At 39.8% G+C, this 14,601-nt stretch overlaps 1 protein-coding gene across 1 annotated transcript in view; it reads right to left on the reverse strand.

The window, feature by feature from the left end:
- The window catches only part of rxfp2a (relaxin family peptide receptor 2a), a 33,871-nt gene extending 28,412 nt beyond the window's left edge, over positions 1–5,459 (reverse strand). The window contains exon 1 of the mRNA XM_034890921.1: positions 5,172–5,459. Within this exon, the coding sequence (XP_034746812.1) occupies positions 5,172–5,256 (85 nt within the window). The 5' untranslated portion in view covers positions 5,257–5,459. The remainder of the gene's footprint in view (positions 1–5,171) is intronic.
- Between the last annotated feature and the right edge of the window lie 9,142 nt (positions 5,460–14,601).

The following is a 14,601-nucleotide window of genomic DNA, read 5'->3' on the forward strand; positions in this document are numbered from 1 at the left end:
ACACAGCAGCATTAACAAGAATGGCTAAAGATAAACCTCCAGCATTTAAAGCCTCCCCTCTTTATACAGTCCCGAGCTTATTGGTAACGAGGAGCAGGTGGGAAGGCAGGCAGAGGACAATGGTGATTGAGAGATGGGTCACAGGTGTGCAGGACAGGGCTGCACACTGAGGGCGCCTGATGGACAGGTGAGGAACAGATCCTTTTCACAGCATTTTGTGTCAGTTATTTACAGTATACCTTTTTTTACATTCATTTTTAATGAGCTAATATTTGTACAATGGATGCTTTTTCTGTTCTCGGGGAGATCAATTTTGTATTTTATTATTAAAATAACCTTTATTAAAGTATCACTACATTTTCAAGTTACATTTATGCCAACTCATGTTAACCCTGAAAAACACTTACACTCAACTTACACTACAAAATGAACAGCAAAGCAGCAATTGGATGAGTAGTGCCATGGGCTACAGTATGCTAACATAACAATTGGGGAGGTAGTCAAAGCGGGGTCGAGCGTCCCCCTAAACTCTGCTGGTGGTCACAGATTAAACTGTGGAGATTCACTACGAAATACATTTTCAAATTCATTAAGAAAGCATGTAAGAGAACTGAGTGTGCTCTTGTTTCTTAATGTTGTTTTCAAAGTAACTTACTATCCTTCTCCTGGGGTGCGTACCTATGTCCCCAGGGTCCTATATCCCACATCCTAACATCCTTGGAACCTACACTGTCAAATTTGCGTACAGACAGTTTGCTGGACATTAGACAGTGATATCTCCACGGTGGCTGTATGGATTTTTAACATTTAAACTGCAATTGGTACGTCCATCTCCATTTGTTCTTTTTCAATTTGAACTGCAAAGATAGTGCTAGATAATGCAATGCTGCCATCATAATAGTGAAGAAGAAGAAACACTACTTTATCCAGAATTGTCATGTGTGAAGAGTGAACATGCAACTGAATGTATGGGAGACATACAGTAAGTGTGAATTCCAAAATAAACAATTACAAAGATATTTAAAATCAGCATTCGTCTTCTCTTCCGTCTTTCATGTTTTGTCTCTGATTTATGTGACTCAGTGTGATGTGTTGACTGTAGTGGGCAGCCAATGTTCCCCTGAACACAAAGTCCTCATGGCATTTCAAAAGGCTACTCTTGGTCAGTCAAAGCAGGTCTCTGATAGCAACACCTAAATCATACACTACTCTTTAATCTGTGACTATCAGTCTCTCCCCTCTGCAACTCCCTTCAGTCTTGTTTAATCTTTATACATTCTAACATTATACACATTTTGAGTAACACAGCAAGAGTAACAAATACCTATCTAGATTGTCATGGGACAGTATTCTTAGTTATATGGCATCCGCAGTATAACATTTTAATCAATGAGCAGACTGGAACACACACTAAACTTTAGATGCTTAAAGATTTGACTTAAAATGTGCCTGCAGCACTATAAAGCTATAAAAAGACGCCATGCCATTTAGGAAAACAGACAAACCACACTAAGCAGTAAGGCAATGCAGAACCAAGCAACAATTGGTGTTTTTTTTGTCAATCTAAAATGTCTCCTTGCTCTCAAACAGTTACATTGCTGGGTGTGATTTATTGTTTATTTATTCATGGAGCTAATTTGGTATTCATAGAAGTCATAGAGCGCTTAAGCAAGTGCCCAAAACAGTCTGCATCAATGAATTTTTCATACCCGTTTATCCTGTTCAGGGTGGTGGCACACCTAAACATAAAATGCAAGTCAAGTGTAAGCAAGTGCCACCATGGTGAAGAAAAGCTAAGCACTCATAAAAAGGTAATCTGCAGATAAATAAAATGGTAAATGGATTGCATTTATAAGCACCTTTCTCCCTTAAACAAATTCCTGTCCAATTTAATTGTAATTGTCCCATTCACACACCCAATGGGGTTCAGTACCTTGGTAAAGGACACTTTGACATGTGGACAGGAGGAGCCGGGGATCAAACCAGCAAACTTGTGATTAAAAGATGACCCACTCTCTTGCCTGGACTGCCTCAAATTACTCAAGGGAAGGCACACATACTTAAAAAAGAAAGTGACAGAATGAACAGAAAGCATCTGAACAAAAGACACCCTAGTGAACATCCCTGTTTGCTAAGATAAAAAATGGCCTGCACTTCAAACAGACTGAAAAAAACAGACTGAGAAGACATGCCCCTCACCTATTTTACTGGTCTGGACACATACGTGTCTGTCAATCATTAGCTCCGATCTGTTTTGTCTTTCTAATTGTGAAGGGAAAGTGCTTTTATTAAATGGTGTCACAGTGGATGTGAGTCCTTGTTATGTTTGTAAAGTGCATGCGCACGAGGACACACATGCACGCAGTTTCAATCTGTTCTGCTGATTAACAGCTGATGTCAACAACATACCAAAAAGTGCAGCAATGTGCCAACAAAGGCAGTGAAGAAGACTGCTAGCTAGAAACCATTGGATGTAAGCAATGCTCAATTTAAAATAGTTTTCATAAATTGCTTTACATGGCTGACGGAGATCAACGGTCGGCCTAGTTTGTGTTCCGCCCCGTCGCCAAGAGTCGGCCTTTGTCAGCTATTTTTCAGCTGAATTTTTTTTTTTCATCTCATCTGATCAATCCAATCAAGCCGACAAGATGCGACTCAGTCGTTGCTGTTAGTCCCCGGGTGACAGCTTGGTGTGTCAAGGCCTTTAGACCTCAAGGACACATTACACACAATGTTTTTTGGTAAAAAAACAATCAGTAAAAAAAAACAAAAAAAAAACATGTGTAACCACACCAGTCTCAGACAATCTTGAAGGTAAAGATGCTGATGTGGAGGCCCTGGGCTGGCGTGATTACACGTGGTCTACGGTCGTGAGGCCGGTTGGATGGACTACCCAATTCTTTGAAACGCCTTTGGACACGGCTTATGGTAGAGAAATGAAGATTCATTCAACACGGGCAACAGCTCTGGTAGACATTCCTGCAGTCAGCATGCCAATTACACGCTCCCTCAAAACTGTGGCATTATGCTGTGTGATAAAACTGCACATTTTAGAGTGGCCTTTTATGGTGGCCAGCCTAAGACACACCTGTGCAATAATCATGCTGTCTAATCATCATCTTGATATGTCACATCTGTGAGGTGGATGGATTATCTCGGCAAAGGAGAAGTGCTCACTAACACAGATTTAGACAGATTTGTGAACGATATTTGAGAGATAAACTTTTTGTGTACATAGAAAAAGTCTTAGATCTTTGAGTTCAGCTCATGAGAAATGGCTGTAAAAACAAACATGTTTCTTTTATAATTTTGTTCAGTATATTATCAGCCCTGAACACTGAATAACTTTGGAGACTGCCAGTGACAGACAGAAATGTAAAAACCCTTTAATAATCTCAATGGTTGACTGCATTCTGAGCCTTGCTTCACGGTCTTTGCTGCACCGGAATTTCTGCTCAAGTCTCAAAAATGAAAATTGCCTGATGGTGCGACAACTGCCCCCTCTCCCTCAAGACAGAAAAGACATGATCTGGAAGAATGCAACACACATCTTGTAAAAAAGTTATCTGAAAGGGATTACACCATCATCAACTCAAATGTTTGATTAAGCTCAATGTCTAGAGAACCCTTCCTCATAGTAGTTCACCCACAAGTCCCAGAAAATATCATTTATGACTCCTTGCTCTGTGACAGACACACACAACATTCCTGATCACGCGGATGTCCTCTGCCTCACTAATGGAAACGTTTGGTGGTTTGTTAACCTTTTAGTTTTAATGATAAAAAATAATATTTATTAGTCTTGTTAATCTGTAATGTTCATTCTTACTTACAAGTGGTAACAAATAAAACAAACAAAGTTGGTCATTTTAATTATAAAACTGAACAAAATCAAAGACTTATTCTTTGGTGTTTCAACGGGACAAGTATTCATTTTTGCAACCCAATGTGCCAGCTACAACCAGCCCTCCACCTACTGAAACACTGTGTGTCAAAGAAGCACAAAAACAACTCAGGATGAGTTACAGAGTGGGAGGTGGAGCGTGTGTGACTGAGTTGGCATGAATGAACAATACATGAAGTGGATATTGACTTTTCTGATATTTAACAACTCAACAACCCCGCCGGAAGAAAAAAAACCTTAATACCAGTATGTGATTGAGATGTGACAGTTTTGAGAACAAATACATCAGTCAGTGGCATATAATGCCACATTTATGTACAATTCCCTGAATCATCTCACATACACATTTTAGTCCTATTTATGAATCTTATCAATACTTGTGATTTAAACCTAACCAATCTCTAATTAGCTCCCTAAAAAGCATCCTAAATTTTAGAAGGACATCATTGTTAGGACAGTGGTAAACTTTGCCACCTTTTTCATGCATTTTCACTTCCATTTATTCTCCAGAGAAATTATATTTCTGTCCAACTCAAATAACTACCGGCCTTATTTAGTGTTTGCATAGCTTTCCTGCCAACTAGGCCAGATGAGGGTTTAAAACATGAAGAGCCCTCAGCTTACTGTTGAGTTCATAATGATTAATTGAAGCCTACCTAGCATCATTTCAGGAGCAGGGCCACACCTCAAACACAGCTCTCTCTGTGTTCTCCTTAATACTAACCCTCTCCTCTCATTCGCTCTGGCATTCTGCACCTCTCCTTCCCTCCCTCTCACCCTCTTTCTGTTTCTCTCCCTTTATTTCTCCTCTTCTTTAGGTCCTAGGGGGTCTGTAGTGCCCTACAGCGGATTCTCTACTGAAGGTTCCCCACAACATCAAGTCAACTGATGACTACAAGCGACATCATGCTTCGCATTCCAATCTTCTTCCATTATTAAACTGTTCAGACGTCTCTATTTGATGGTGTGGTCCTTGCTAGAGAATTTATATGTTCGGCACTCATAATGTTCATTCACAAAATCACACTGAACAACTTATAACTCTACTGTGACAAAAAAAATAGGAAAGATTACTTATAACAATACTACGAATAACCTGTAATTATCAAATTCTTAAAATATGAGGTGGAAAAATAATACAAAAAGACTCCTGTGATGCACCAGCACTAAACATATTAAGTAGCCTACAGAGAAATAACCATTCGTTTTCTTTCTTTTTTCCTTACGGCTCTTTATCATGTAACCTGCTCCCTAAATATGTCTTTACCTCTAGTCTCAGTATGGGTCAGGTGGACGAGCAAAATGATGACAGCTACATCCATCCAGAGACTCAGAAGTTTTCCTGCGCTCATGTCGCCCTGGCTGTGACCGATCCACGATAGGTTTCCGCCCGCGAAGACCTACCAGTCGACAGAAAAGTCAGCAGTAGTCCCAGTAAGTCCAATATGTTAGATCTTGCCCAATATTTAAAAATGACCAAAAAGGCGGACTATAGCCATCGGATGAATCTGCGCTGTGCGCAAAAACACTGACATCCTCTCCACGGTGTCCTTCCCGGAGCTGAAAGCCACTATGTTCCTCTCTCTCTCTCTCTCTCTCTCTCTCTCTCTCTCCCTCTCTCTCTATCTCTCTCTCTCTCTAAGTCACTGTCTCACTGTGGGTAAACACTTCCACCTCCTCCTTTCTCATACATATATTGTCTTTATTATGTTTCCATCTGTTTTCGCTTTTGCACAATATGTCTCTGTCATACTTCCAATAAGTCCCTTCCTGTCTCCTGAACCAAGCAGCGCAAAGTGGAGAATAAAAGTAGGGTAAATTGATTGACAGCTTTTGAATTTACACCCAAGGTTTCTTGTCATACATGTATAAAAGTAAAATAAATAGCCCAACACGTGATAGCCTACATTTCTGTGATGCTGAAGATGTAACCTATCCATTTGAGAAGAGGACTATTCTACAGATATGTAGCATTGCCTTCTGTAGGCTATAAACTGACCCAAAAACTGCAAAAAAAAAAAGAAAAAAAGAAAGGGCCAGGACCAGGTTATTGGAGGAGCACATCTTATTATGGATTTAGGATAGTGTAAGCATATTTATTGTATTCTCTCCACCTGTTAAATCTTTCCCCAGCTGTTTCTTATCATGCGCTCTCCCCTTTTGCTGTCTTCCAGCATCTCTCTTCCTGTCTCACTGGGGCTATTCTGCTCTGCAATAGATTTATAATCACCATTAGTGAGGGATGGGTTAAGAAGTCAAGGCTAAACTAAGCGTTAGGTTTGGTTTGGCTAGTGTATTAGGGTGTAATGTTTTAGGGTAGGGTGTTTTTTGCTAGCTGGTTTTACTAGCACCTATATATATATACAAAGGTTTTTCATTGCAATGTATTTTGGAATTTAATAATCTTACGATGAAAACTAGCTATACTGCTTATGTAATTTCCTTACCCTGTGAATTGCAGAGTCAACTTCCTGTTGGGTGCTTGCCCCGCCCTCCGAGGTGACACACCAATAAGGCCAAGCAGTTTTGTGGTTTCACAGCTAGAACACAGAAAAAGTTTTTTATTTTCTCATCAGGCCTGAAAATAACCCTATATGCTGTGTAGTTATACTTTCCCATTTGACCTTATGTTCCAATCATCCTTAATTCACCACCAATGTTACAGGACCTGTTGGACTGCAATGCTAATATACAATGACGGTATCAAGCTTCTCATCTAACTCTCAAAAAATCTATGTATTTCACAAAATGTCCAACTATTCCTATAAATCTCCATTGTTTTCATATTTTCAGAAAGTTTCTTGTTAAGCAGCACATTTGATTTATTCCAAGGAATAACAACATTTTATTTTTTTATTTTTTTTAATGTGGAAAATGTGAAAGTTGTCTAGCTCACGGACAGTGAAGTGCTTCCTAGAACAGTTCCGCTTGAACACAAGGTTTGGACATGAGCGGATTTCAGCTTTTAAAAGCCTGCCAGAGTTGAGCTTTATTGGATTTAATTGGAGACATTTGACTTTTACATACTTGTACCCATTTATGTAATCGTCATTTTGGCAATTAAAAAAAAATAGTTTGGATACAAAGGGCTTGACAATTTTTTTTCAATTTATTTTAAGATGTTCATTTTTATTGTTAATGAAAGTTTCATCACTGCATTTTAATCAGTTCAATTGTCACTTCTATTTTGGATGGTATGCGTATCTATATGCAGATAAGACACTTCTGAAATAGTCAAATGGTCAACCAACGGAGCAGAAGGAATGTGTGCTTCACAAACGTTTTCATGAACTCTGGCAGAGTAAGACATAAATCTGTAGTTTGGCAGCAATAGGGTTGTAACTGTAACCAATATCAACACTGCACACATTTCAGTGCTGATCTTTGTTTGGTTTGGAGGGCCCAGAGAAATCTTACATTTAGTTGTTAATTGGGATTTTGTTGATGTCAAGTTAAATCCTCTCTACCAATGGTTAGGTAGCAGCACCTGGGAATGGATGAGCTTTCTTTCTTTATTGGTTTGTTTAACATTAATAAACATAGCTATTAAGGTACCAGAATTACTGAAAAAGGCTATTTGTTATTGTAACAAATAGCCCCCTATTGCAACAAATAGCCCCCTATCAAAGAATATAAGATTCAAATTAAAACAGCTATTGAAATAGGCAATATCAATATGCATGTAAGAAGAGGGAATAATAATGTTCCCAATGATATTATAAAGTTGGCTTCTGTGTTTGTTTGCTCTTATTTTGCAAACCTGGATGGAATTAGTGATCATTTGAAACCTAAATATCTCTTTTTAAAGCTTCACACTAACTGAAGTCACACTGTGAATGTCTTGGTTTTTGTTGTAGAGTTCTCCTGAAACTTTCAACTCAGCCCAAAGTTCATTGACCACATCCAACCCGTTTAAACCGACAGGTGTGAGAGTCTAAGTTTTCAGCCTACTTTTCACATTTTCATTCATTCATTCATTCAGAACATGTCTTTAATGTGACCACTTTACAAAAATCAATCAATCTTGCTTCAGATTCAAAGAACCTATGGGCTAAAACTAACTCACAAACTTTACAATCATCGTAAGTAAAAACAATTATGGGATGGAAAACATTTAAACCCTGAGGCACAAAGGTAATTTTATCAGAAAAACATCACCTGATGAGGCTTTGATTTCACCAAGTCCCAAGAAATGCAGAATGTAGAAGAAAATCTGAGACGGACCCTGAAAGAAAGCCTTCACGTTACTTCATACTTGATTGTGTTTCAACAAGAAGTACTTGAGTAACTAAAAGAGATAAGATCAGAGATAAGATCAGATATAAGATCAGCGATAGATCAGTTATAAGATCAGATATAAGATCAGATATAAGATTAGATATAAGATCAGAGATAAGATCAAATAAAAGTGCAATGAGACCTGCCCTTTTAATTTTGTAATTGCCATTAATTTTCCACAATGTTCCAGTTGTTCTATTATCCTTTTCTTTTTCAAGATAAGAACAAACTAAGGAGTCTGAATCTGTTGAAAAAGGGTAGAAGAAAGTATATCTTGCCACTTCTGTAGACGTGCTGGCCTTGAAGCCGATTTCAATAATTCCTTTTTGTTTTTAAGGCAGGACAGTGTTGCATTATTACACATAACAGGAGGAAATAGTTAGAACCACATTTCCCTGCATGTTCCTCCACATGTGGAGCAATAGCTGTTGTCATGCTTATTGTTTCAGTCTCACCTGTTCTCCCGCTGAAGTCCCAGAAGGCACGCTTTGCCACAGTTTAAATGAATGCATATTATTTGATCATAAGATTCTAAAGACTATTGCTTTGAGACGTAACCTGAATAACAGGTTTTATTAGCCACTTGGGGGGGAAGTGGAATATGGTTTTGCCTCATAAATTTGATAGGCCAAGCATGCAAGCAGTTGCCTGTTTACACATCCAGCTGACACTAAGCAACTATTTCCCATTCATTTGGAGTCGTGTCTCTAGTTACCCCATAGGGAAATATCTGTCTCTTTAACAACTATGATTTCCTTTGTCTGTCTCTGTGTGGTGCAGGGTAGGTAGTGTTTGAGATCCATGATCCTTTTGACAAAAACTGCTCACTGCTGCAGCTAAAAATGGTAATTCTTATGAGCAGTGAGCGTGAAGCAAACCAGTAAAATTGTGGGTTGCAAAACCATAACAATGAGCTGAAATACAATATAAAGGTCTGTAGAGCTGAGAGGTGCTGCTAAGCTGCTTTCTAGTTATCTCTGAGTCATTCTGAGTGACACCTTTCAAATGATACACTGTTTTCATTGTTATTATAAAAATATTGATTAATGCAGCTTTAAACCCAGTGAGTCCCAAATTTTAAAAGATGTGGTGAGGATAGTACTGTATACATACGCTCTATTTGCCGGATTATCCAAACAATAAGTAGGGTGCCTTCAACTCATAATGCAGCAGCCAGAGTCCTTACACGCACACACAAATTTTAACATGAATAAGTCAGTCCTAAAATCACTGCATGGGCTCCCAGTACAATGCATAATCTCGTTTAAAATCCTGCTAGCAAGGCACTTAATGGTTTGCTCCTCAGGACATCTCTGACTTACTCACTGATCATTACCCCATCAGGCCTCTCAGTGAGCACTGAGCAATGAGAGCAACATAAAAGCAAGGCACCCTAAAGGGAATTTGGGGTTTTATGTTGCCCACGCACTCACTAGCCTGAAAGCAACAATCAACTGCATTTAAGAGCCATGTTACAAAGCCATCTCTTTTTCATTCATGATATTTAAAAAGACAAACTTATCTTGAACTCATCTTACAAGGAACTGCCCCTAACCTTGTCAACTCCAACGTACCAATTGCAACATTAGTGATGTACACAATAATGCATCAATAATTAGAATGAAATACTATGTTACTCTGAAATGGGCCTTGCTGCATAATGAGTAGTTTTACTTTTGGCACTTTAAGTAGTTTTGCATGTAGTATTTTAATGCCAATACTATGACGTTTTGAAAGCTTGACATTTACTAACATAACAGAGTATTTGTATTAAAATTGGGTAATGCTACTTTTACTTAAGTAAAAGATCTAAATTACAACTTACACCAGTGGTTATCCCAACACAGGATAAATGACCATATTTGGGATTTAATATCCCATAAAAAGGCCACTTTGGCATGTTTAAACAGTCAGTTTGTTAGTTGAAGCAATAAGATTATTATTATTATTATTATTATTATTATTATTATTATTATTATTACTATTATTATTGTTGTTATTATTATTATTATTAGCAGTTGGAGCAGCTTCTCGCTGCCCAGCGGGTCCCCCAGAGCAGCGTGATCACCGGGAGAGCCCGGTACAGCCTCAACTCTGCAAACGGAGATCCTGTTAGCGCTAACTTCACTGCAAAGCGTTCAGTTCTATTCAAAACGACGCAATTTAGCGTCTTATCAGCTCCAGCCTCATGTGTAAAATATATCTGCTTTGGATGAGAGGGAGGCTGGCTGCAGCCGGATTTTTCTTTGGCGTTGGCTATAAACCTTTTTGGAGGATGCCAAAACTTTCTTTATGCAGGAAGCATCAGATGGCTCAGAGTCAAAAAAAAAGAACCCAGGGAAACAATTTAACGCCCCACTGTCCACTCAGAATTAACATAGCGTTTAAACAGCCAAATTAACTTTCACCAGGGATCAACCTTCACCAGCTGAAATGTATTACATTTGGAGGGACAAATATATACAGACATACACAGAATGTAGTGGTTCGTTGGACTCAAAGCATCACAAAGGTGTATAATCATGTGGTTAAAGAGAAAAGGAACAAACCCGTAAGCTAATGTTTATTTATGAGGAGATTGTGAGCAGCTGGGCAAACCTTTGCTTTCAGTTAAGAGACACAGTTGCATTAATCACCATTTATGAATTTCACAGAGTTGAAAAGAGAAACAATCAGACAGTGCACCTGTTTATCCCTTGTGTTTTCCACTCCTCCTGTGTGAGTCTTCTATGTCCCTGGTTTGACTGCAATCCGCTCATCACCTCTTCAGCTACCAACCCCGGCTCTTCTTTCACTAGACTCCAGATCCAGAAAGTCTGCATTAAATAATAAGCCCACAGGTTTAAAGGTTTGGTTACACATATTAGATCAGATACTAGATGACATCACATTACATTTTTTCAAAAAGATTGAGGCAGGTAAAACTTTTTTTTTACCAAACAAGACAGCGTTGTGATAATGTCGGGGTCTCATTGAAATGATTGAGGGTGCTGTGTTTTTCACATAAGGCTACTGTCGGAATGAACACAGCCTTCAGACAACCTGCATCCCAGCCTTCTCACTTCTATTTGTGTGTGCTTTTGGTTCCTTTTGTCTTATGCCGGTCTCCCTGTCAGTGCCTCTTATTTGTTTGTGTGTTTGTCCCTGTCTGTTTCTGTGTGTCTTTTTTGTGAGCTGCGGGCATCGTTCCTGCTGTTGTGGGTTTTTGTTGTGTCTCCCTCCTTCCCGTATTTCCTCTCTTTTTTTCAAGATCAAGCATTTTATTTTTGCCACAACTCACAGGCACATTGGAATACTTGTGTGGATCCCTCCGTCAGTAAAAAAAAACACTCATAATTTTAAAGAGACACAACAGATAGAAAGTGCACATATTAATAAATAACAATAAGTAGCCTACAATAAATACAGAAATGCAAAGTGCAAACTTTTGCCCATGATCATTGCACAAAAAGATGAGGTAGGTGTAGATGTGTGTGTGTGTGTGTGTGTGTGTGTGTGTGTGTGTGTGTGTGTGTCTCAATGTGTCAGAGTCTGAGGTGGGACAGAGTATACCCAACCTGATGGAATGTCCTTGGCCAGCAAGGCTGCAGATGGCTGCTGGGTAGAAACTGTTTTGACAACGCTTTCAATTCCCTCTTCTGCTCCCTGGTCTATGGTGTCTCAGCAACCGACCAGAGCTTCTCCACCTACACAGAGAGTGGCTCGGGTGATGTGGATCCTGGACAATGGATTTGATTTTGTTGCTGCTTGGTCTTATCTGTGTTTAGGACAAGGCGGTTTTCCTCCCCATAGGCCAGTATTCTGTCCACCTGCTGCCTGTAGTGCGTCTCATCATTTTTCCTGATAAGTCCAAAGAGAGATGTGTTGTCTGCAAATTTGTAAATTTGGCAGAGTTTCTGTGGAGATAAACAGTCATGGGTGTACAGTGTGAACAGTCTTGGGCTGAGGCAGCAGCCCTGAGGGGTCCCAGTGCTGATGGTGGTTCTGAAGTGAGTGCCACTGGACGGAAATCATTCATACATGTTGTATGTGGCTTCTTAGGAACCGGCATGATTATGGATCTTTTGAAGAGCAGTGGAACAACAGCCTAAGCCGCCAAGGTGTTAAAGATGTCGGTGTACACGTCGGCCAGCTCAGCTGAACAGGCTTTCAGTAATCTTGATTATACCCCGTCCGGCCCTGCTGCCTGGCGGGGGTTGACCTGCTGCAGAAATCTTAAAACTTCTGCCCGTGTTACCTGGAGACCATTCTCGCCCTGGCCTCCTGATAGTAATGCTGGCATGATGTTCTGCTGGTGGCTGTCAAACCAAGCGTAAAAGGCATTGAGTTTATCTGGTAGGGTAGTGTCTGAAGTAGTGGCTGTGTGCTTGTTCCCCTTGTAATTTGTAACCGCCTGGATGCCCTGCCACATCCTGAGTCATTTCCTGTGTAGCAGTTCTCCAGTTTTTTTGTGTGTGCCTTTTTAGCAGCTCTGATTGATTTGAGCAGAGTGTATCTGGCCATCCTGTACTGTTGTTCATTTCCAGACAGAAAAGCCACGTTCCGTTCCCTGATACTGGCGCAGATGTCCTGGTTAAACCATGGTTTCTGATTTGGTAATACTCGATAACTCCTGAAGGGCACACAGATAGATGTACACCCGCTAATGCAACAGCTTACAGTCTCTGTACAATAGTGAATGTTATATGTGGCTACCTAAAACACATTCATGTCGGTTGTTTGTAGGCAGTCTCTTAGTTCAGTTCAGTGCATTTTGTGACCACTTCTGTACTGTCATGACTGAAATCGGCTCTGCTTTAAGCTTTTTCCTGTATGTTGGTTTCAATAAAACAGCAATGTGATTAGATTTACCCAAATCGGGCTCAGGCACTGCAGTGTGGAAATACGGACTTCAAATAACAATTATTAAAATCAACACAAAAGCAGCATCAGGGTATGTGTTCTCATATTTTCTGATCATGCTATAGAGTTCCAACATTTTCTTCCCCTTTGGCAGGAGGAATGTATACAACAGTCAGCGTAATGCACTGTAGCTCCCTTGGTATGTAGAATGGGCTGCACTTTGTGGTCAGGTATTCCACATTTTGTTAACACAGTTTAGCCACGATCTTAGTGTCTGTACACCACGACTGCTTGACGAGGGCTGGACTTCCCCCTCTACGAGTTTTGCCTGAATCCTCCATGGTGCGGTCCCACCGGTAGATAGCATCACCTGGCGGCGTGACAGCCTCGTCAGGAGAACGTCCATTTATTATTAGCCAAGGTTCCGTGAAACAAAGCATGAAACGGTCTCTGATGTGTTGTTGTGTTGCTTGCCTACAAGAAATATCGTCCATTTTATTTTCCAGTGCTTGCGTGTTACTCAGGAGGAGAATGCTTGGTATTGTTCTGTACCTCCTCGGGCGGTGAACTCCATTTATGTCACCAAGACAAAGCAAATGTTTTCTTTCTAATCACATTACTTAAAAAAACTAAACCTGAAAACAAAATACAGCAAATACAAACTGGGACTCTCTGAAAACCTTTATCCAGCAATTCCTTCTATGGCTCAGTGACTTCTGAGTGTAATTTTATTTTATAGGAGAAATGTATTCTCACTAGATGGTGGTGTAAATGAGAATTTAAAAATAAATCTTACCAATCATGCAGTCTTCTCTCACACACACACACACACACACACACACACACACACACACACACACAGTATCGATGTAATTAGTAGGTGAAGATCCAACGAAATAGTTTGTCATTTTACCCATCGGTGCCCACTTAAACTCCCAAATGGCTTTCCACTGATATTTAACAAAGGGCTTGTTTGTGCCATCCAAAGAGACCTGGATTCTATGTGACTTTCTGCTCCTCTACTCCATCACAAAAGGTAGTAAACTGGGGAGGCTGAACCCATTTTTATGCTGGTTATTTCTCATTTAAGCATGTCTGTTATCTACTTTGGAACAGCCCTGCATGGATTATGTGCAGCTTGTAATAAGAAGAATTGGATATGGTATGGCAAAATGACCACCCGCTCACTTTAATATGCCTTACTAACCCAGTGCATACACCCAAACAATTTGATTTGTCATGGCTTTTCTGTCACAGATTGCACACAAACACTAGTTTGTTTCACATATTTCTTTGACTACATGGATAGTAAAAAAGTCATAAGTGGTCCTCTGAGAGATCCATGGAACTGCCTTAAGTAACCCCATGTGTCTAATGTACAGCTGCAAGATTAACCTTTCCCTTCCCTTCCTTAATACTCCAAGGCTATATGTTCTCCCTCCTCCTACCAGCAGTCCAACCCTGGTTCCTCAAAATTGCAATAAAATACCAATTTGCAAAAGCAAAGTCTCAGAAATATTCATACAACATAACAGCAATGTATATTGTTAAAAACCAGATCACATTTTCTGTAGTAC

Source organism: Etheostoma cragini, chromosome 13 (genome assembly GCF_013103735.1).
Source record: "Etheostoma cragini isolate CJK2018 chromosome 13, CSU_Ecrag_1.0, whole genome shotgun sequence".
Lineage (NCBI taxonomy): Eukaryota > Metazoa > Chordata > Actinopteri > Perciformes > Percidae > Etheostoma > Etheostoma cragini.